Source organism: Canis lupus, chromosome 28 (assembly GCF_003254725.2).
Source record: "Canis lupus dingo isolate Sandy chromosome 28, ASM325472v2, whole genome shotgun sequence".
NCBI lineage: Eukaryota > Metazoa > Chordata > Mammalia > Carnivora > Canidae > Canis > Canis lupus.
This window is the reverse complement of record NC_064270.1, coordinates 29,958,414-29,981,595: the sequence shown is the minus strand read 5'-3', so window position 1 is coordinate 29,981,595 and position 23,182 is coordinate 29,958,414. Positions and strand designations below refer to the sequence as shown.

General features: G+C 50.9%; 1 protein-coding gene and 1 long non-coding RNA gene across 4 annotated transcripts; one reads left to right on the top strand and one right to left on the bottom strand.

The window, feature by feature from the left end:
* Positions 1–559: 559 nt before the first annotated feature.
* Positions 560–22,879, bottom strand: BAG3 (BAG cochaperone 3). 2 transcript variants are annotated; one of them, XM_025467423.3, is made up of 4 exons: positions 22,650–22,879; positions 7,074–7,403; positions 5,218–5,622; positions 560–1,939 (listed from the first exon to the last, which is right to left on the bottom strand). In XM_025467423.3, the coding sequence occupies exons 1-4, from the start codon at positions 22,833–22,835 to the stop codon at positions 1,121–1,123; spliced, it is 1,740 nt and encodes a 579-aa protein (XP_025323208.1). In that variant the 5' UTR covers positions 22,836–22,879; the 3' UTR covers positions 560–1,120. The 2 variants fall into 2 exon arrangements, with proteins under 2 accessions (XP_025323208.1, XP_025323209.1); XM_025467424.3 differs by having other exon boundaries at positions 560–1,936.
* Positions 1,936–6,593, top strand: LOC118352661 (uncharacterized). Of its 2 annotated transcripts, none has more exons than XR_007406741.1 (4): positions 1,936–2,793; positions 3,651–5,701; positions 6,118–6,211; positions 6,323–6,593. It is a non-coding gene; the product is annotated as an uncharacterized LOC118352661 (long non-coding RNA). The 2 variants fall into 2 exon arrangements; XR_007406740.1 differs by having other exon boundaries at positions 1,936–4,967; positions 5,101–5,701.
* Positions 22,880–23,182: the final 303 nt, after the last annotated feature.

Here is a 23,182-nt window from a genome sequence, read left to right as displayed (position 1 = left end):
CTTCCACCCATGGCTTCTGAGTGCATCTGATCCTAACCCCAATGGCTTCTAGGAACCCAATCTGGGATGATAAACCCAGCCTGGTTTGATGACTCAGAGAAGCGTCAGATAAAGACTCTCACAGAACACATTCTCAACCCCAGTGACCTGGACTGTGCGCAGAACACTTTGGTCAGCCTTGGGCAACACGAGCAACTGGTTTTCCTGTGTGCGCATCTGACCCATCCCAGCCCTTGCGGAGGGCTGATGGCAGCCCAAGACCCCAGGTGAGCAGAGATGCTGCCAGAGTGGCCCCTGGGCTGGGCCAATCCTAACAGGTACCTTCCCATCACCTGGGTGCACAGCCCTGGGTCTTCCCAGGTAACAGCTGCAATCTGAGGATGAAATGTGACACTCATTCTCTCATGAGCTGGGCCAAGAGAGAGGTGCTAGATCCCAGAGCTGGCCTGTAAATGCGTCTGCCATTGACTGTCACTGAAGCCAAATGAGACATAATCTTGATGCTGCCCTTCCTCAAAACTTTAGAGATCACACACACACACACACACACACAAAACCATTTTGAGTTATATTATTACTTTATTTTATTTTTTCTCTTAACGTAACATTAAAGTCATCCAACATACAGATATTCCTAGGGCTCCTTGCACATTTTATTCTATCTAAAGTTAGCTATTTTAGCTATGAGATGAAGAAAATCATCCCATTCAAAGGGCAACATTTCTGAAAAATGGATTCCATATTTGTGCGATGGGAAATTAACACCACATCTACCAGCCAGAAACCTCCTTCGGGCCAGAGCTACACGAAGACAGCTTACAACCATGGCTAACATGTGGTGCCCGTGCACAGAAAGGGCCCCAACAACAAGCAATGGGGTTAGCTTCTGAAACAAGCAACTGCTTTATTTATACAGAATAAGAATACAGAAGAAAAGCATCATTTTCCTTTTAGCCCTTTAATTAGTGTGTTTGGCCTCCACCCAAGTTACTGTGTACCAAGCGCCTACGAAGAGTAAAAACAAACTGATTTAAAGTCCCTGAAATGCATGCAACTTAAAATTCCCTAAAGCACACCAGCAGTTCCCAGTGCCCGGGTCTGCTGTGTTGAGCGGAGAAGACTATGGTGCGGCTGGGTTTCCAGCTGTGTCCGTCGTGCTGCCGGGGTTTGCAGTTGCTGCTTCTTTGGCTTCTGGCTGCTGGGTTTCAGTTTTGGGATCTTCTTCATTTCCAGCACTTTTCTTATTCTTGTCTGTTGCCATGGAACCCATCTCCATGATCTCTTGCAGTGGCTGGTCGGTTTCAAGGGAGCGAGGCTGGAGTTCATAAACCTGGACTTGACCCGGGACGTCTATCGCTTTCTGTTCAAGTTTTTCCAGGATGGTCTGAACCTTCCTGACACCATCTCTCCTGGCCTGACGAACATCAGCTCGTCCTTCGGGGTCTACCGAATCCAGGGCCAGCAGCTCTTTGGTCAAATACTCTTCTATCATCAGGTACTTTTTGTCGGTCTTCTTGCCTTCAAAGTTGTCCACAGCCTGCTCCAGCCCTTGCACATTCTGCAGGATGGCTTCCACTTTCAACACACCTGGGTGTTTTGGGGGTGCCTCAGCTTCTCCTGGTTTGGGAGGTGCGGCTTCTGCAGGGGCAGGGCCAGGGGCTGCCCCCTCTTCAGCAGCCACGTTCTTGGGGGACGAGGGGACAGCAGGAGGGGTGAAGCTGGGAGGACAAGGAGCTGGAGCAGCAGCCGGAACCTTTACTTCCACCCTCTCAGATGGGGGTGGGGGCTTCTGGGAAACAGGCTGGGAATCTGCCTCCTTGCGGATCACCTGAATCGGGATGTGTCCAGGAAGGAGATCTGGTCCAACTGGGCCTGGCTTGCTTTCGGGTTTGTTTTCAGGTTGGGGAACAGGTGAAGATTCTCGATGAGTCATGGGCTGCTGAGGAGAAGCAAGGACACAAAGATATTTTTAATGACTGGCTGAGAGTCACAGGCAGTTGTTGGTAGCTAGTACTGAGGGTACAGAAAACTGGGGAATGGCTTTAACGGTGCAAAAGGGATTTTCAAAGTCAACCACGCACTGTTACAAAATTAAAACATTCTGATCATGTGTGTGACCAAACCATTTCCATTCATCACCTTGGACTGTGCGTCTGTCACCACTCACTGAACTTTTCTGTGGATAGTATTCTTAGGGCAACAAAAAGAAAATCGATATAGTTTTCAAAAATGAAAATACCAAACACCTCACTGACTGCTGAGCTAGTTTAGCTCAAAGCAGAGTCCTGCGTGACTCAGAATCTTGGTGATGCAGCCATGGAGGTATACCTGCCACATGTCCCCTTCCTCACACTGTGTGGACAGTCTCTCTTCAGGGTGTGGTGGTCCCTCTCCTGTTTCAGACAAGTTGTGATCTTTTTTTTTTTTTTTTTTTTAAATCCATGACAGCCTAGTGGTTTCTGCCCAGACTGATGTATTTTTCTGAGAATAAGCAAGATGCCCAAAATAGTTAACTGTGAGAATTTCGCTGGGCACATCTGTGCCAGAGCCAACTCTTAGCTGTGCGTCTCCACACTGACTTCTGGCCATATAGGCAGACATGCTTTTTAATGTAACTGCAAGTGAAAATTTTTAGAATGAGCTATGTTTAAAACAAGTATCTTGCCTCTTCTAGCATTTCAGTGGATACCTCACCCCCTTTTTTATTACTGAAGTAGAGTTGACACACAATGCTGTTTCAGCAGCACAACACAGTGACTCGACGGTTCTATACATTACGCAGTGCTCACCATGGTAAGTACAGTCGCCATCTGTTATCACAACATTATTGACTATACTCTCTCCACTGTACTTTTCATGCCCATGATTTTGTAACTGGAGTTTGTACCTCCCAATTCCCTTCACCTATTTTGCCCATCCCCCCACACATTTCCCTGCTGCCAACCTTCAGTTTGTTCTCTGTATTTATGAGTCTACTTGCTTTCTTGTTTGCTCTTTTGTTTTGTTTTTTTGATCCCACCTATGAGTGCAATCATATGGTATTTATCTTTCTTGGACTTATTTCATTTAACCTAATACCCTCTAAGTCTATCTATGTTGTTGTAAAATGGCAAGATTTCATTCTTTTTCATGGCTGAGTAATATTCCATTGTATATGTACACCGTATCTGCTTTATCCATTCATTTATCGATGGATACTTGGGCAGCTTCCATATCTTGGCTATTGTGAATAATGTTGCAATACACAGAGGGATGAGTATAGCTTTTCTAATTAGTGTTTTAGCCAAACTTCTTAAATCTCACACATCCTAATTTCACCAACTGGGAAGTAATAGACTACATGATTTCTGAAGTACTCTCAATTTAAAATACTAAATTTCTACCACTATAATATTCAGTTAGGTCCAATCTTTGCAAACCTTCAAAAAGAAATCTCTGAACAAGCACTAAAAGGGAGGGCACTACAAACAAGATTAAGGAAGAAATAGGATTAAACAGTTTCACCGATTATGGGAAATATATAGGAAAGACACAGGGAGAAGCATTTCTAGCTCTGCGAATGGGCACTGCTTTCCCGAGATTCCCTGAGCCCAAGTTGGGATCTAGTGGCTACTTAGCCATCTGAGCGCCAGCAACCCCTTCTCTACCAGGTATCTTGCCAGCGCGGATGCCCTCAACCACTTGGCAACCAGGCACACATCCCTCTCTGGGTTTTAAAACAATCTCCGAGTAAGAAAAATGACTTTGGAAACTCTTAAGGGCTCCACGGCTTGTATACTCTTTGAAAAAGTCAAGGTCACAAAAGCAACGGAAGTCCGAAGAACTGTTCCAGAATGAAGGAGACTGAAGAGAAAGGACATCTAAATGCAGTGCTCATGATCCTAGATTAGATCCTGGAACAGGGAAAACCGCTATCAAGGAGATTTGAAAGTGGACTGTGTATTAGATGACGATGTGGTAAGGACGTTAAGTTTCCTGATTCTGATAATTGAACTGTGGTTATGGATGAGGTCCTTCTTAGGAAAATATTTCCTGAATTATTTATGGGTAGAGGGGCACCGTATCTATAATTATATCTCCAACAAAGAAACCACATGGATAATACATATAGAAACAAGAAATGGCAAAGCAAATACAGCAGAATGTTAACGGTGAATGTGGATGAAGGGGGTATTGGGTTTCTTTGTAGGATTCTTGTAATTCCTCTGTAAGGTTGAAATTATTTCCAAATAAAGAAGCTAAAAAAAGAACCACAGGAGGGTGCTGTCACTATTTATAGTAAGACATCCTGCATTTGCCTACAAGGGGCTTTCCTTCTAAAAACTATGACAGAGAACCAATTTGGCTGCTCAAGTTGGGGGGCCCGGGGTTGTTCAAGGCTTTGCTAAGCTACATGACCTCCTCCTCTTCCAGGATGTGCCCTACGAGTTGCCCCTGAAGGATGAACAGGTCTGTGCCTGCAACTTCCCCACGCCGGAAGGTTTCCCGGTCAGCTGGCAGGCCGGTCCTTTACTGGCAACATTGTCCTTTACCACCAAGGAGAGAGGGAGAAGGCTTGCCCCTGTCATCAAGCTCAGAGCCGAGCTCAGCAAGTAAGATGTTGAACACTTTCGGAATGCACAGCGTAACACATGCCAAGCCCTAAAGGACTGTGAAGGGATGCTGTGAGAAAGAGGAGTAAGCTTCATGGAAGAGGCAAGACTGGCTGGTCCCTTGGAGGATGGGGAGAACCTGGAGTGTGCTGGCATTTCTGGGAGCTGGTTCAGCAAGAGCAAATGCACAGACGAAGAACAGAAAGGGCCTGAGGAGTGGAGAAGGGGCATCCGTGAGGAAGGAGAGTTGGAGATGAGGCTGTGGCTGCAGTGTGCAAGGGGTCTGAAGAGCCCTGACAAAGTGTGGTGGGCGCTAAGATAGCCGGGCCCCATGTGTGTGACACCCCACATGCTGCCCAGCTGTCTCTCGCTGAGGTGAGGGAGGTTCTGTCTAAAGGCAGCTGCAATGACAAATGAGCAAAAGCTGCAGAAAGTACTGAGCGTTCCCAGTACCAGTCCTGCGTTTCTGCTGATAACCAGCCAATTCCAGAATCTCGCTTTCCCCCAGTAACACGCATGGGAGCTAGTGAAGGCCCACGGAGGAACCAGGGCACCCGCACGGAGCTCCTCAGCCCCGGCAGAGAAGCTGATGGAGTGGGTCGGCCTGTGAACACCAACTGCGTACCTGAGGCTTGTCGACCACAGTGTGCACACGGTGGGGTGAAGGGGAGTGCACTGGTGTGCTGCTTCTGGCCGGAGAGGCCTCCCGGCTGGATGCACTCCGGACAGGTGAGCGGAATGGGGACGCTGCCGGCATGGGCCGGGGCTCCCAGTCGTCCCCCGGGGCCCTGTGGTACATCGGCTGGTAGGTCTGGTATTCACCCTGTTGAGCCGGGTAGTGGGTCTTCTGGGCTTGGTGGAAGGAAGGCTGGGCTGCTGGCCGGGCGACATTCTGCTCGTGTATCACGGGGATGGGGATGTAGCCCCGGGGGAGCTGGTGACTGCCCAGGCTGCTCCTGCTGGAGGAGGAGGGCAGGCTGGCTGTGGAGGACGACGACGAGCAGTCCGAAGCAGCTGGAGACTGGGATCGCTGCAAGACACAAAGAGTAGAGGAACGAGTGACCCTCTGCCCTGGTGCTCCAACCTTGCCTCCTTATGTGCCTGCTCAGGTAACACGTTTAATACAGCCTTCCGCTTATAAACCTTTCCATCTCCAAAATGTACTGCAAGGACCTGAGACTCCGGAGCCAAGTGGCCAGCATTCTAACTCTTACCAACTCAACTGCCTTTTTAAAAAATTAATTATTTATTTGAGAGAGCACTTGCTTGCACACAGGGCCAGGGCAGGGGTGGGGTGCAGCAGAGGGAGAGAGAGAAGCAGACTCCCTGCTGAGCAGGGAGCCTGATGTGGGGCTCGATCTCAGGACCCTGGGATCATGACCTGAGCCGAAGGCAGATGCTTAACTGGCTGAGCCACCCAGGCGCCCCTTCATAGCCTTTTGAGCATCTAAAGCATAGAAAAGATGCCCCTGCCACCCCGAGCTGACTAGAAGATTCAGTAAAATAATCCGTGGATGTGCTTCAGCTTCAGGGCCACACACTGATGTCTCTGGATGTGGGAAGCAGCACATGTCACGTGCCCGGAAGCTGGCCAGCCCCTAGACCACCTAGAAAACCAAGTGCGTGTTTCCCCAGCTGGCTTCAAAGAGCCCTGTTAGCTCCAATTTGATTAAGATTTATCTGATTATTGTGTCACTTTGGATTTTCACAACAAAATATTACAAATACAGGTACTCCTTCAAGAAAGGAAAAGAACAGAGCCGAAGAAGGCGGTGCTAACTCTGGCCACAGACACAGAGCGAGAATCTGTGTTCACGAGCAGCGCCAGCGGACATCAGCAGACAATCTGCAGGCAGGGAAACCGGAAGGGCTTACTGCTCAGGAATCCTTCTGGGGTCCACTGGCTCTCAAATCCCAGCTAAGAACTGGATTAAGAACTCTTTAGATATTAGTGCACTGAAGCACTGGCTTCAGGCTTAAAAATAAAACCCTACCGTCAAGCAGCTGACTTCCTGACTCTTTAATTTTGGGTTTCTTTTTAAACCATGGGATACTGTGCGGGCAGGTATGTGCCTCATTTTCCTATCAAACCAGCTCCATGCAGTTAATACTTACCTATAAGTACGGAACTGAAGGACATAACCCATCACTATCCCTGTGTTTCTGACACAGAAAGCCCAGGAGGAGTAAGGAGCCCCAGACAGGAGCCAGAAGGCCAGGCTACCAGCCCCCGAAAGGCCACACCTTAAAGGCCACCTTTAAGCATTTGGACCAAGCGGTTTACCCTTCTGAACCCCAATTTCTCAACCACAAAAGTAAGCCATGACCCTCCCTGTGGGCTCCCACACCTGTGGAATGCTGGGGGACACTGTGGGGATGCCATGCTGTCTCTGCAGAGTGACCTCCACTCCGCAGGCCAGGCCCAGGTGCCCCACATGCTAGCATGTGCCTGGCCCAGGGTCTGGGGCCTGCCCTCCTTACCTCAGGTCTGTGGGAGCCTGGGGGCTGGGCCGCTGCAGCTGCTGCCACCGCCTGTCCACACTGTTTATCTGGCTGGGTTCCCTCTGCCACACCCCGCAGAGGGGACTGGGACCTCTGAGGAGCCTCTGTGGCCGCCTCGGTTCGGAAGCGCTGTGTCCCCGGCTGGGGACAGACAAAGGGAGGACGCGGTTGTCGGCTCTCGACGCCTTCGTGGAGGACAGGAATGGCAATGTAGCCCGGCCGGAGGTGGGGGTACACGGCGTGGCCTTCGCGGGGGGGCAGCACCCTGGAGCCCTCCTGGGAAGGGCCATTTGCAGAGGACGGTGCTTCCTACAACACAAACAGGAGAAACGGTCTGCTTAGGAACTGGGGAGAAAAGACCCCATAGAGGCAAAAACGTGGTGCGAAGTACCATGTTCCGGAGTGAGTCTCCCCCCCCCCCGCCCCCCCGGCACCACTGGGTATCAGCCAAGACGACAGCACAGAGAGCGAGGCTGCTCACAGACACCCTCTCCCCCTGCCAGATATCCCCTCCCCTACAAGGCTGCTGTATGGATTTGGGGCATCAAGAGAAAGCAGGTGAGCCACAGAGAAAGCCAATGAGCAGGAAAAGGTCCCAATTTCCCAAACTGGTCAGACAGGCTTCTTTTATGGTGACAAGCAGCAGCTGTATGTAGGAGAGCCACTGACCGTCCCCCAAGTCACAGACTCAGATCAGAAGGTGCAAGGATGAGTCAAGTCCAACTCACTAAATTACAGCCAGCCTCCCTGCTTCCTCAAAGGTCCTAGCGTTTCCTAACAACACGGGACCCAGCCTGGACATCGTTGCACGGCGGTGGCCGTGGGGCAAGGCTGCCTACCTAGGGACATTTTGGGGACAAGCTGCAAGAAAGGGAGATAAGAAGGCACACGCGGGCAGCCCAGTAGAACAAATTACGGAGGGTGGATTATGCTGGTCTGACGATGCCGACAAAGCCTGTTCTGGTGAGGAGTGGCTGGGGTCCCTCTCGTGTCCTCTCATGAAGTTGTCCCTTCAGCCGCCTGGCTATTTTGGGACCCTTGAGACGGCCAAGTTCCAGATGTACCGCAGAGAAAGATCTTGTTTCAGACAACAAGGCCGGTCAGTCACTCACGGGGCAATGTCATTTCTCATCACAGGCTGAGCAACCACGGTCAGGGACCCCCCCACCGCAAAGGCTGCCAGCCTTGACTATCTCCTGAGCCCCGCTTTACAGAGGAGGAAGCCACTCACACACCTCTGGGGACGTCAACTATGACGATGGAGAATGTGATCCTGCCTGAAGGCGGCATCTCTCCACTCCGGGAGCTCGCGGGGTCTAAGGCTCACTTGCCGCAAAACCAGTCACGAGGAAGGGGAGCTGATTTGCGTCTCGGAGTGACCGGTCGTTGGAACCGTGCCTGGTTTCTGTGTCTGTGTGCAGCAGTCGGTGGTGGTGGACCCTGGCACTTCGCTCTTTCAGACCCCAGTCAAGTGCTTCCCTCCTGCTGAGCCCTGCCCCGGGCCTCCGGCACACAGGAGAGGCAAGGGTGTCGCTGTGTCCTTGGGGACACCAGCAGACAGGCACTCTCAGATTAGAATGCCCACGTGCTCGGGGTGGCGGCATTATTTTAGCCTGCTTAGCTCTCAGGTCACCCAGGAGCAGGCAGTGGGGCCAGGCCTCACATTCAGAAGCCAACTGCTGCCGTGCGACGGGCACCAGAAGGGAGGCAGCAAGAGGCGCCGAGGAAACTCCGTGCCCCCTCCGCACCCGCCACGCGGGCCTGTCGTCCCGTCGCTGGGGCCCCCCTTCCGGCCCGAAGCAGGGGCCCGGACGAGCGCTGTGCGTCCTCCCTGCTGGCTGCCTCGGGGCCCGCCGCCCCCTCCCAGCCACAGCTGTCAGCACAGTCCTGGGCAGGGCGGCTAGGAGCCCGCCCACTCACCACCCCCTGGTGACCACCTTGCTCCTCAGGTGCTGGGCACCACGGGCTCATGTGGTACCACCTCGGGCTCCCGCGACAGGGTGACCAGCATCAAACAGGCAGCAAGCAAAAGCCCCCGAAAGCACGGGCTTCGCTCGCCGCGCGGGGGCTGTCCTGGGCAGGATGCCAGTTCACTGCGACCTCCGTTAGTATCGGTTCTGGGATCTGGGATCATCCTCTTAACCTGTGAGCTTCCATTCCCTTATCCAGAAAAGGGAGCCGGCCACACCCATCTCGCAGGTCTGTGGAGGTTTTCTGAGAGCACCTGCGGGAAGGACGCCCGGAAGGCAGCCACGCGTGTCGGTTCTCTCCCCAAAAAGGCACGAAGCATGCTGCGCAGACCCCAAAGTGTTGGAAGAAAGCGGGTAGACGATTCAGAGTAGTGGCTGCCCCGGAGGTAATGGGAGTCACTGGGAGGGCCTTGAACCTTCTGAGGATGGAAATGTTCTTTTTCAGCCTGGTGGCAAACAGGTGCAAACCTACCTACAAACCTATCAAAGTATACACTTCCCTGGATCGCCCCCCCACCCCATGGCCCATCCCCACCGCATTCCACCCACACTATCTGCTTTTAGCAGGCGAGGGCTGCCAACCCCACCACCCCCGCAGAGTCGGCTGTTAGTTGTGCCTCCAACTCAGCCCCTTCCAGGGCCTGGAAACCTTAGATGGACCTGGCGGCTGAGGCTGGGCTCCTCCTGGGGGAAGCCCCTGGATCCAGAAGGCGAGGCAGCAGCTGCCTGCCAAGAGTTGCGCATTTTATGCATCTCACTGAATATATTTTGTACAAATAAAAGAGAAAGGATGCCGGGAAGGAAGGTGGGAGGAAGGGAGAGCAGTTGGGCCTGCCTCCTGGAACCAATACTACACCTGGGCCTGGGTTTGGTCATCGGTGGAGAAAAGCTGTGGTCACTGGCGGACAGGGGTGTGTGTGGTCTGAGCATCAGAGGGAAAGGGGCAGCACACGAAGGTGGTGCTGAGCGGAAGAAGGTAAGGCAGGGGGCACGGGCCTGACAGACACATCCCGAGAGCAGCTGACAAGAGATGCCTCAGCAACACAGTTGGAACCGAAAGGAGAAACCAGGCCTCGTCAGGAAATGAGGGGAGGAGTCAGGCAGTCAGGAAAGGAGGTGAGGGCAAAGCAGGGCTGAGGGCATGGAAAGGGAGAGTGACCGAGGGAGGCCAGCAGGAGGAGAAAGGATGGGAAGGCCTCCAAGGCGGCAGGATGGCAGGACCAAGGGGGAAGGGCCACTACCAAGACTCCAGCTCTGAGCCTGGGGTCCACTGGAAGATGGTGCCGCCAGCTGGCATGGTTAGGGGAGGTCTGGACACCCCAAGGTTCTGCACTCGGGGTTCCAGGTGAGGCCACCCCTTTATGCCATGTAATAAACAACCACACGTCTCTTTGTGAGTCTCCTATCAAAAAGAATGCTCCCATTCCAGTCTGATCGCGGTTTTGTTTAGAAAAACACTGCTTGAGGTAAGTAGAAAAACCACCCCAGCTTTACAGAAGGATAAACACTTTTACACAAACGAATAATTTAAACCAGAAATGAAGCTCCCGCCTAGACTAAGATCTAAAAAAGCACCATGTGAGAGTTAAATTGCCCTTCCTGTCTTCTATGGTGGTTTTCATTACAATCTAATAAAAAAAAATTTTTTAAATGAAACAAGTGGGGCTTCTGGGTGCCTCAGTTGGTGAAGCGTCTTGATCTCAGGGTCGTGAGTTCAAGCCCCACACTGAGCTCCAAGCTGGGCGTGGAGCCTACTTGAAGATTAAATGAAAAAAGTCAAAGAGACAAACGTCTAATAGTCATGATTCTTGTAGAATATGAGAACATGGCTCCTCAGTCCCCTAAAAAGTTCCAGCACATCCAGAGAAAGCCTACTGGCCAGGCCAGCATCCTCCATCTGGAACTCATTACTTGCCCCCTTCTGACCTCAGTGGGGACCAGGGGCCACCCCCTGGGGGTTACACTTCTGGCAGGAAGGGGCGAGCTGTGATCACCTGACCAGGCAGGCCACTGCAGATCCTCCTCACCACTGCCTGCCCTGCAGCTTCTTAAGGAGTAATGGTAGCACTCCAGGAACTATTTTCCAGGGCAGCACAGCTCACCATCTCTATCTTTGGGCAAAGACGTCAGGAATCCCTATATACAAGATCCGATTAGGAATTAAGACTTTCACTGCTTATCTCACTACATTCACTTAATATGAACTGGTTCATTCTCCCTTGCTTTGCACTGCAGTAAAATCTTGAGGTCCATCTTAGGGCATCTATGAGATGGTCAGGATAAAAAGCAGGAAAAATTACCCCAGATAAGCCAAAATTTGCCCTATTAAGTGCAAGGTATTATTATTATTAGAGAAGCTTGAGGTCAGATTCTAAGCCCTTGGACTTATGCAAGTCTTGTTTGCTTAAGATCGTGTCTTAAGAGCACCAGAGCTTTGCTGCTGGTTTTTAATAAAAATGTGGACATTAAGGGGGCAGCTAAGAGATGTGGAAATAGACTGTACTTGGTCCTAATCCTGGATCTGTCCCTACATATACGTGTTATATAAGCAGCTCACATCTCCTCTCTGGACTTTACTTTCCTCAGTCGCAAAATGAAGGCAAGGCCCAGAGATTCTGTGGAGCAGCAGTTCTCAGATTCTAGGGGGCAACAGGAGTACCCTAAAAATGCATAAAATGCATACCCTAAGGCTAACCCCAAGAAAGTCTGATTCAGTAAGTATGTGATGAAGCCTAAGGAGGACTGCAGTGAGAAACACTCATCTACGTGAAGTTCCTTCCCACTCTGGCGTTCTTCATGGCTCTTATTCCAATATCCCCTCTAGCTCTAAACATCTACAGAAAGCTCAAAAACAAGGAAAAGTTGACATCATATAAATTTAAAGATGACCATTCTTAAATGTGTTCAGTTAAACCATAATGGAAGCCACTGGGATTCAAGGTGTCCCAATGTTTCAGGCCCCAAATGAAGAGGCGGCCACTGATCCCCCGGAAGGACTTCTTGTGCCTTAAGATTTTGTCATTGTTATTAAAGACTTATTTATTTCAGTGAGAGAGAGAGAGAGCAAAGAACGGAGGGGCAGACAAAGAGGGAGAGAGAAGCTCAAGCAGATTCCCCGCTGAGCACAGAGCCTGACATGGGGCTCAATCTCACAATCCTGAGCCAAAACCAAGAGTCAGTTGCTTAACCGACTGTGCCACCCAGGGCCCCAGGACTTCCTGTGCCTTAAAACAGGTCAAAACCAGCAGCTCTTGGGTACCAACCCGCCATATGCCAACCACTGCACTGGGATGTTGCACCTTCATGGCCTTAGAGGCTTTGGGGACAGAGGGGGTACAGGGTTTGCCTTGACGTCTCCATAATCAGTTCCCTGTACAGAGTGGCCTCTGAACCCTGAAAACAGCCCTCCTGTAAACCCCCAACCTCAACTCCATGGCACAGCTCTCTCAAAAGTGTTCTCAGCACCTACAAGTCACAGCTCCCATCAATGTGGTCCGAATGAAGGGTAAGAGTAACAAGGTTAACTTTTAGGGCTGCCCCGTAACACTTTGTTTGCCTCCATAGCCCTGGAGTCTCAAGTAGGACACAGATCCAGTAACTGGGTTTTGAGGCCAGAAGAACCTTCATAGCATTCAGGTGTTGACTTTTATTAATGACACTTCAAAACTTCTAAAACAAAGAAAAAACGATGGAGGAAAACAGAAATCCTGAGCTCCCCATATATCTAGGACCTGGATCAAAATGAAGTAGCTTGACTCACTCCTATCAGGCAGGGAACAAAAGAAAAACTTCCTTCTAAAGCACAAAGAGTTGAGCTTCAACATCCTTCCAAAATGTTCTGTTTAGACCAGAACATGGTCCATCCTTCCAAAATGTATGTTTAGACCATTTAAATGGATGGAAGGTCCATCCTTCCAAAATGTTATGTTTAGACCATTTAAATGAATTAATAAGTATTATTGCCAATTTGCTATGTCCCACAGCCAAATTCAAAATTCCTCCAGTTTCCACTGGATTGTCATAAAGGGTCTCTCCCTCCGCCCAAGTCTGGGCACATATTGGATGCCAGGTAAATTCTGAATAGCAAGCAACATCTACCTCCACAGAAGTCTTTGTACATTGCTCCCGGTAAGACAAGAGTCTGTGCTGACCACAAATTCTGGACACAGCCCAGTGATAGGCGACTAGAGGCTTTATCCGATTGCTTGTTATCAAAGCACACATATTTTATCCTGGGATCACTGAGACAGGTGTCCCAATGTGTCCCTACTGGAGAGAACTTTCTATAGGATGAAACTTAACACCTCTTCTCTGTGCAACCGTGAGCAAACGAGCAGGAATGATTGGGCATGAGCCCTGGACTTCAAGCTGTCATCCTGAGCTCCAGTGCTACCCTGCTGCTCACCAACTCGGCCCTCAGACAGGACTCCCAACTACCAAGACTCAGTTTCTCCAGCTGTAAAAATCCCCACACCTCCCAGGGATTTCTCCAAAATTTAAGTGAAATAAGGCACAAGAACGTCTTTGTAAACTGAGCCCTACACAATCATGTTCCTTCATTCCACAAATCGTTATTGACAGACCCAGCTTTGCAAAGCAACAGTTGGTTGAGCCTACAGTGTACAATGCCTAAAACCTCCGTGGTCTCCCGGTTGGTAATAACCCGGTTAGGTTAGGAGCCCCTTTACCGGAGTCTTTTTTTTTTTTTTTTAAGATTATTTATTTATTCATTCATGAGAGACAGAATGAGGCATGAGAGAAAGACAGGCAGAAACATAGGCAGAGGGAAAAGCAGGCTCCCTGTTGGGAGCCTGATGCGGGACTCAATCCAAGGACCCAGGATCATGGCCTGAGGCAAAGGCAGACGCTCAACCACTGAGCCACCCAGATGCCCTACTTGAAAGTCTTAAGGCCACTAATTAGCAAGGGTGCCATTTTCTCTACCAGGAACTATACCTAATACTTTACAATCTGGAAGCAAACACAGCCCAACGTTTCAGGGGCAGAGCCCTCAACTCCCCTCCCCTCTAAGAAGTCCCCACCCCAGCCACTCTGAAGGGACCTGCCCTGAAGACAAATCCACACCCACCTTGCACTATGGATCCTTGCACTCCTGCCCCTGAAACCTCAGGAAAACTCTGGGCCAGGCTGGGGTAGGAGGATCTGTTGGGGAGCAGAACCCCTCCTGGTGTCTCACCAATAGTCTCAGTAGGTCCCCCAGCAAGGTGTTCGAGCACCTTCCAGGCCAGGCACCTCAGACCACAGCTGGCATTTCAGCATCAGCCCCCAGCCCAGCCCCCCATTTCCCCCACCCCCGAAGTCCTCCTCAAGGATTCCATGTGGCAGGTGTGGCCCAAGATCATTTCAGGCAGTTTCCAGGTGGAAAACCCCGCTCACCTAATGCCCAGCTCCTGAACTCACGGCTTCAGAGAATTGAAAAACCTAGCTAGTTCCTCTTCAGAAAAAAGTAGGGACACTTGCTCTAGTGATCTGAAGTCACGAAATCACAGATGGAAAAATACCTGAAATTTCCGTATCTGGAAGCAAACTGTCTCAAGTTACATAAAGAGACTCCCTCATGGTTCATTTCCATGGGTTTCTCAACAACTGGTCCATACAAAGATGGAACACTGACCCATCACTTGCTGCTGCTAGACACCAACTATACAAGTTGTTTGTTGGTATCGGGGTTCAGGACTTCACTAGATATGCATTTTGTACAAAACAATCACCACCCCCTTGCAATCTGCAATTCGCCAACTGCAGCTAGGGCAAGCACCCCTTTAACCAAGGGAAGTGCCTGGAGGGGAATTCCTGGGGACTCTCCTCCCCACCCTAAGCAGCTGCTCCAACAATCACACTCCCTCAAAGGGGTGGCGGCAATTAGCAAACCCCCTTCTCCTTCCACCTGCAGTGACATTTCCACCCCTTAGAGCTAGGTCCAGAACAGCTGTGTAAGTGGCCAGCCCCTAGTTAACGTGACTCAGTTTCCCACAACACTGACTTGGCACCTAGCTCCTGCCTGGCAACTGTCCTGGGGTCTGTACAGAGATGTGGAGGGAGACACTCCCCTAAAGGAGTCAAGATTGAAGGCAAACACGCCACCCGATGCAGTAGAGTCCAGGGAACACAATGCCTCCTGGCCTATCTTGGCTGAGGGATCAGGGATGAAATCAGGGAGGAAGCTGTTTGGGGCTGTGGGCTGTAGGTCTGATTGAAGCCCCAGAAGGCCCAATGGCCTTCATCTGACCCCTCTGCTGTGTCCCTGAGTGATGCTGAGGGCATCTAGACACTAGTGGAAAGACAGCCAGCTAAGGTAGCACAGGGGCATAAGAGGCCTGGCTTCTGGGAAAAAAAAGATCTGAGGCCTGCCTGGAGCCAACAGACCCATGTCCAGCCAGATCTGTCTGCCTTTGTGATGTACCCCCTCCTTCTTCATGGAAGCTGTGATGGTTTCCAGGGACCATACACGTATCCAGTCAGGCCCGGACTCATCACTGTCCATGCACTAGACCCTGATCCTCGCAATCCTGCTGGACAGGTACAGTTGTGTTCCCATTTTACGGAAGGGGAGACTGAGGTTCAGAGAGAACGAGTGATTTATCTGAGATCACTCAGGTGATCTCAGGTTTGTCGGACATTGAGGCCAGGGGTGTGTTAACCCTTTCGCTATTCCTGCCACACCTGTACACTCTGTAATAATAACTGTTTGTGGCTAATGTCTTCAAACGCTTCATCTTCCCAGGGTAAAACACAGCAGGGGAGAAGGCATTTCGTTTTGCCCAGTCGAGCTGGGCTGAGGCTCAAGACCTGGAACATTCAGTTCAAGTGTGCTCTGGGCCAGGGAGCCAGTGCTTGGTGCTGAGTCATTGCCTGGCTGAGGCAGGGCAGGCGACAGTGCCGACAGTGTCGACAGTGCCGTGCTCCGCTCAATTCTGACTCACCACAGCCCCATGTGCCCAGCATGGGGCCTCTGGAAGGAGAAAACCCAGCTCTGTCTGGGCAGGAGAGCTGGTCCCCCAGCCCACCCCTCCCCACCCCCCGGTCTGTAGGATAAATGTGGAAGATTCAAAGTGATGTGGCTGCCTTGTGTTCTGCACACACATCTTTCCCAGCTTCCCGCTGTTTGGATTTAACTATTCACTCATCCATCCAGTGTCCAAGAGGAATCTTTAAAATAACTGGGGGGGGAGGGGGGAATATCTACAATTTACCTTAATGAACACTGAGGATGTTATTTCGGAATAGGAAATGGTTGTTCTCCAACAGGATGCTAGGGCATTTTCAGCGGCGAGTCTCCCCCCAGTCACCAGGGCCACTGCTCTGCGCTGGGAGCTCTTGGGCAGCCACCCTGTATTGTTTATGGGCTCTTGACGTAGGCAGTGAGCAATCTGTAATTCTGGGCTTTTCGCACTGACAGTGAATAAGAAGCTTCACTGTGTACTGTCTGGTCTTACTGCCAGCCACATAGGGAAAAGAGAGAGACTCCTTTGACAGCGCTGAGGCTGCTCTTGGAGCAGCTGGGCAGTGGCTGCTGTGAGCTCCCAGCCTCTCCAGCACGTCTGCCCGGAGAGGCTGTGTTTCCGGTGGGACAAAAAAACGACCTTCTCCAGACTCATAAGGATGAACTTAGGGAATCAATACTGAAGTGCTTTGCGGAGAAAAGGCCATTTAGAAATGCAGTAAAAAGGAACCTTTGCGGGGATGTCTGGGTGGCTCAGTGGTTGAGTGTCTGCCTTTGGCTCAGGGTGTGATCCCAGGGTCCTGGGATCGAGTCCCGCATCGGGCTCCCCACAGGGAGTCTGCTTCTCCCCGCTTATGTCTCTGCCTCTCTCTGTGTCTCTCTCATGAATAAAGTAAAACCTTTAAAAAGGGGGGGGGGGACCTTACCCCGGGGGGACATTTGGGGTGCCCAGGACAATACTTCAGCACACAGGAACCAACAGAAGACTTCCAGCAACTTCCACTAACCCCAGGATCGGGCCTGCACTTCGGTAAGGACAGCTTTTCTTTTACCAGCCCGTCCAGTCCAGAGCCCGGCCCAGGTTTTACCCTCCTCCACACACAGTCATTTCCTTAGACCTAGACCCTGCCAGCCTCCGAGCAGCAGAAAGATGACAGGCGCAGGCTGCCCCCAGGACTCTCAGCCCACAGGGACATGACCCCAGGGCAAAGCAGGGAAGTGCCGCCTTTTGGAAGAAAGATTCCAATCAAAGGACAGGGAGTCCTGAGCAGGGATAGCCGGCTTCCAACCAGAGAGATGTGTGTGTCAGAAATGCTGCTCAGAGAGTGGCATGCAAGGAGACAGACCTGTCCTCCATATGGCATCGGACGCCAGGACTTGCAGAGAGCAGGCTTTCAGTAAATTTCAGGTGGAATGAATGAATGAAGACTTGGGCCCGTCTCCTAAACTGAGACCCAGGCTCTGGGAACAAGTGGGCTCTCATCACCCCGGGCCGTGCCTGGGAGCTCTGAGCATAAAGGAGTTCTGAGAAGCTGCCAGGCTCAAGGTGTCACGGCTGTCTGTCACCGCTCCAGACCCCACCACCACCCCCCGCCCGCAGGTGAGGGGAAAACCTCTGGCCACAACAGTCTTTCCGTGGTGTCACAGCTGACAGGCCTCAGATGCATCTAATAGTTTCCATCTTAGAGAGCTGTTCTGAGGATTTAAAGAAATAAGGTTTGTAAAAGCACCCAACCAGCATTTGGCATATATATATATATATATATATATATATATGCATATATGTATCCATATGTACAAACAAAAAAATCTGAGGTTCATTCTATCCTAAAGAAATTCTCTTTCATGAAGCTTTTTGCGAGCTGCCAGGCTTCCAAGGCCCCCAAAGAAATCTTCACGGAAATATGTGAAGACTTCATAACACCAGATACTTCACACAGTTGCACAGTGCCAAGTGCGCAGTGGGGATCAATGCCCACGTGTGCAAAGGGCAGGATTTAGGGTTAAGCTTCGAAAGTCCAGCTGTGAGTCTGAGACAGGATACAGAAGAGGAGCCTGAGTGAAGACTCGATTAACCAGCAATGGGGAGCTGGGAAGGGCTTGAGAACCCCATGATTAGGTGGACAGAGGTTTCTTCAGTGTTCATCAACACTAATGGGTCCTCAGAGGTTCCTAATAAGCAAGGCCTTTGCCTTCTCCCAGTTTTCCTGCCTAAGATGTCTTAAATATTTAAGAGCAACATTAAAGCAGCAAAAATGCGAAGGAGGAAGAATAGGTTTGGGTTACACATGACGTCCTACCTTTGATGATAAACATCAGGCCATTTAAAAATGTCAATAGGAAGTAGTAAACATGTAGAGTGCCTTATATAAGACAACTGTGTGTCATTCCAGAAATGGGGACAGGAGGACAGTGCTAATCAAGCCTCACGGATGGCATGAAGCTTTCTGACTCACAACCAGCCCCAAGAGCATCAAACAGCTAAGCCTTCCTCGGCCCTGGCTAATGTCAAATGCCGCCACAGTTCCTGTGTACCGACTTTACCCTCATAAAGGGCAAATCTACTCTACAGAACAGGGGACGAATTATGTTCAGTTCTTGTATAAGCCAAACATAGCCTATTCTTCGGAGGGTAAAATGAAGGTCTTGGATGAGCCAGACATCTAAGGCATCTGGCCATGTTCTTCAGCCTCCCCCCCCCAACAAATCCCTGTTCATCAGTTGCAAAGGAATCTGCTACCCCATCATGCAACTTGCTAGAAATACAAAGGAGAGAACGGCTCCTCATTTCCTGATTGTGCTCTGATTCTGCTAAGAGGCCCAAGAGCTTGCAAATCGATCTGCAGAGAGCAAAATGATCTCATCTTTAAGAAAATTCAGGAGGCTCTGTTAGACCTGAAGCAGAAAATAAATGAGTCTCTCTACTTCAATCCTAACTCAAAACATTTCCAATTTCCTCTGAAAGGGTGTTTCTACATCTCTCTCCCAGGGCCTGAGTGCAATCAGTCAGATTATTCTGGTGAGCTTCTCCTGGGAGGGCAACACGCAAGAAGGGAATGCTCTGGCTCACTTCTGCTGGGGTATAGGAGGGTCTTGGCACTGCCCTGAGTCTGATTCGGGGCACTGCCACCCCCATATTCACACTCGCAGGAGCCAGGAACCAGGGGAGTCTCACCAAGAAGGAAAATGGGGCCTCTGCAAAGGCTCTGCAGGTTAGATGCTAAGCAGGCACAGCTTGAGGGATTCCAGGGCCTACTTGCAGGAAGGCAGGCACTAAATTGCAGCTCCCCTCCCCCTACAAAATGGGATCACCAGCCACCAGTGGCCCCCAAATGCCAGTCTGATTCCCAAATCAGAATCATCAGGGAAACTTTTCTGAGGTACAGATTCTTCGCCCCTACCCTGAGCAATGTGGATTCAATGTGGGGGGTGGGGGGGTAGGCAGGGGAAGTGACGCAGCTGCTAATCTGTGTTCCTAAAAGGCTTCCCAGCAGACTGCTGGCCTTGGGAATCTGTGCTACCAGGTAACCTCCAAGATCTGCAAAGCCCTGCTCCAGAGAGGAGGGTCTGCCTCTGGTCCCAGGAAGCTTTGTGAGAGAGCAACACAGCACCACACTCCAAGGCATCTGGCCTTTGTTTAGGCAGAGGAGAACCAGGAGGAGTGGCTGCACATCTTCAGAGTCCCAAGTGAGCGCCAACGTCTCTGCCAGGGAAGGGGCCTGGACCGGAATGAACTTGCCAGGAGATTAGTGGCAAGCCCACGTGCGCAGAAAATCGACATCCAGGAAGACTGCAGGTGGGGAGGTCCAGTTGCTCAGAGCGGAGCTGGATAAAGCCCAAAGTCTTAGCCTGTAGCCGCCCTACCTTTTCTACGAAGGGCAAGACGCTTGCTGTCACTTGCCCCCTCTGTCAAACTAGGGCCAGAGAGTCACTTTACATCAAGGCAGTGTGGGAGGATAAACTCTAAAACAACAACCGTACAAGACTGAATGGAACACAAAGCTCGGGGCGCCTGGGTGGTTCAGCAGGGGAGAGTCTGCCTTGGCTCAGGTCGTGATCCCAGGGTCCTGGGATGGAGTCCTACATCAGGCTCCCTGGAAGGAGCCTGCTTCTCCCTCTGCCTGTGTCTCTGCCTCTCTCTGGGTCTCTCACCAACAAAATAAAAAAAATTAAAAAAAAAAGGAAGGAAGGAAGGAAGGAAGGAAGGAAGGAAGGAAGGAAGGAAGGAAGGAAGGAAGGAAGACAAAATTCTAGTCACTTCCTTCCCATGAGAGCCATTCCTTTACCAACAAGGTTAGACTATAAAACACCCAAGAAGCAGTCCTTCCCCCAAAAAGGGCCTGCTCTGTTCTTCACGCATTAACAAATAGCTCTTGATTGATCGAATCTCCTCTAGAAGACAAGGATGTTCAGAGGGTCCGCTTAGCTCAGCTCCTCCAAAACTGCCCTTTGTTTCATTCCAGGGCCCTTTTTCATTACACAGTAGGAAGCCAATTTCTAATATAAAACAATACTGAAGGATTTTCCTTCCTATTTGGTCTGGAGGAAGGTTGTAATTCACACAAGTGAAACTGAATCAGTCACCCAGAGGTTCTGCATGTATCAGAGCACAGGTATGAAAGCAATGAAGCCCAAAGAGCCAATGAACTGGACGTGTGTTCTCTCCTTGAGTTTTGCGCCCTGCTGATAAACCTCAAGTAGTTAAACTGGTAGAGAACTCATTTCTTGAGTTGCCACATCCAGTCATCACCATCTAAGTAATCACAGCACAGACAGCAACCAACCAGTTCTTGGTGGCTGGGAGGGCACATCCCAGCCTGCACACTTCGCAGTTTCACAAAAATTCAAGACGCCTCTACCTTCTTCTGAGTAGATACCCCGCCTCTTATCAGGACCTTCTGGTGCAGTTCTTTTTGCTAGAGTACCGGCTGAGTGACCTCTGGAAACACACTTAACTGTCTGTCTCGGTTTCTTTCTCGGTAAAAGAAAGAGGTTGAGATAAAAGATCTTCATGGGCCTTTCAACTTCAAAATTTCTAACTTGATTTTCAAGTCCACTTTTCTGGTGTCAGATTTCTGATTTAGTGGCTGTTTTCTCTATTTGTCGAGAATCATAGTAACTCAACCTGGTTTTTTCTGACCCTTTAAAAAGGTTTATGAAACCACAGCCTAACCAATCCACTGGATGGGTACACAAAGATCTCAACTTGCTGGGTGAGTCTTATTCTAAAAACAAAGTGTTGGCAATCTGGGTTTAGGCTGCGCTTACAGTGGCTATGTTCAAACTTGACCTTCACTCACAACAAAGGGTGCTGGCAGATTCTGACTGTCCCTGTCTCCATAGGAAGGAGACCTCAAAATGATAGTTTTACACCACACGTAAGATTTACATCCATGCAGACTGCAGTATTTCACCCAATAATGGGCTGAGCAGATACACAAAAAAAAGTATATATAATTATGCCCATCCTGGCTACTTACATACTCTTGGGCTAATTTTCAGATAAAAACATACAATTAATTTCTCATAAATGTAAGTTGCCGAATGTTCAACAAACATCTTACTGTTGGGCACCAAACTTTCATCAATATTTTTAACTTAAAAATGCATAGAAATAAAATGGAAGATACAAGCATCTCTTGTAAAATGATGATTTATAAACCACCTCTAATTTTGTGAATTTTTAAATCTTCAAAACAAATGACTAACTCTTCATGGCTTTTTAAAACTTCTGCCCAGATAGCATAACATTACCCTTCCCTTAAGCGTCTATTTGCCACGCCTTTTATTCCGAAAAAGTTCAAATTCATAGAAAATTAGAAGAGCAGCACAGTTGGTTGTAACCTTTTAAGTTAACAGACGGATTCCAAATTCCTATTTCCAAATTTTCATGCTCTTAAGGGTTCAGCACATAACTTTGCAAATCCGTAAGTGAGGCACACGTCTGCTGCATTCACAGAATTACTTCTGAATTAGTTATTTGTGTATCAGCCACAAATCTTACGTATTTTAATACCATAACAAGGAAGGGAATGTATGCCACTAGGAAAAAAAACAAAAACAAACAAAAAAACATTCTGTCTCCTGCCAGTGGGAGGCAACGTCCTAAGGCAATGGTCAACCACTCAACCACGAGACAGTCTCCCATCTTTTAGTTTAGAAACTGCCTGGGAGAAGAACATCTTGTTTTCAACAAATCGGAGCAGAATTTATTCTCATTGAAAAGCGTTTCAAAGAGTAATAGAATTTTAACTGCAGATGCAAAAAAAGGGAGGGGGGGGGGGATGTAGTCACATCAGCTCCCTGAGTCACTCTGTGCCCGAGACGACTGAAGTCAAGATGCCCCTCGACCGAGTAGAGGGGCTTCAGGAGGCAGAGCTCCTGCGAGGCCCCCACCCCCGCCCCGGCGGAACCGGGGCCTCAGTCCCCGCGGCCGGGCCTCCGGAGCTCAGCGGGCCGCCCTCGGCCCCTCGGAGCCCCCGGGAAGCGGAGGCGGCCCTGGGAGGAGCTCGGCCGCGTCCCCCCGCCGGGGCTCGCCGGGGCTCGCCGGGGCTCGCCGGGGCGCAGCAGGCCGGCAGGTGCGCCCGGGCCCGCACCCCGCCGTCGGGGGCCGCCGCTCACCTTGGGGCCCTCGGGGGGCACGCGCGGGTCGTTCCACGTCGTGGTGCGGCTGTTGTGGTCCACGAAGAAGGGCCAGCCGGTCTGCGGGTCGATCTTGATCTCCCAGCCGGGCGGCAGCGGGTCGCGGTCGCCGGCGCCGTTGCCGGACGCCATCTGCACCACGGGCGAGTGGGCGGCAGCGCTCATGCCGGGCCGGGGCCGGGCCGGGGTCGGGGCCGGGTCGCGGGGGCCGGGGCCGGGTCGCGGGGTCCGGGTCGCGGGGGCCGGGGGCCGGGGTCGCGGGGTCCGGGTCGCGGGGGGCCGGGCCTCTAGACGCCGAGGCGCTCGCCGGCCGCTGCGGGGTCGAGAGCGGTGCGCGCCGCCGACGTGTCCGGGAAGCCGGCGCCGGGCACCTTTATGAATTAAAGGAGGGGGTGACGTGGCCCGAGAGGGGTGGAAGTGTCTGGAAATAGCCTCCTCGCTGCCAACCGGGAAGGAGATAAAGGGAGGTAGCAACTGGCCGGCTAGAAACTTCTGGTCCCATCCAGAGAAGT

Coding starts and splice junctions, on each gene's coding strand:
- BAG3 (XM_025467423.3), bottom strand. CDS start 22,835: ATGAGCGCTGCCGCCCACTCGCCCGTGGTGCAGATGGCGTCCGGCAAC. Junction 7,404..22,649: donor TGCCCCCCGAGGGCCCCAAG/GTGAGCGGCGGC, acceptor TTTGTGTTGTAG/GAAGCACCGTCCTCTGCAAA. Junction 1,940..5,217: donor CTGTGGTCGACAAGCCTCAG/GTACGCAGTTGG, acceptor GCTTCTCCTCAG/CAGCCCATGACTCATCGAGA.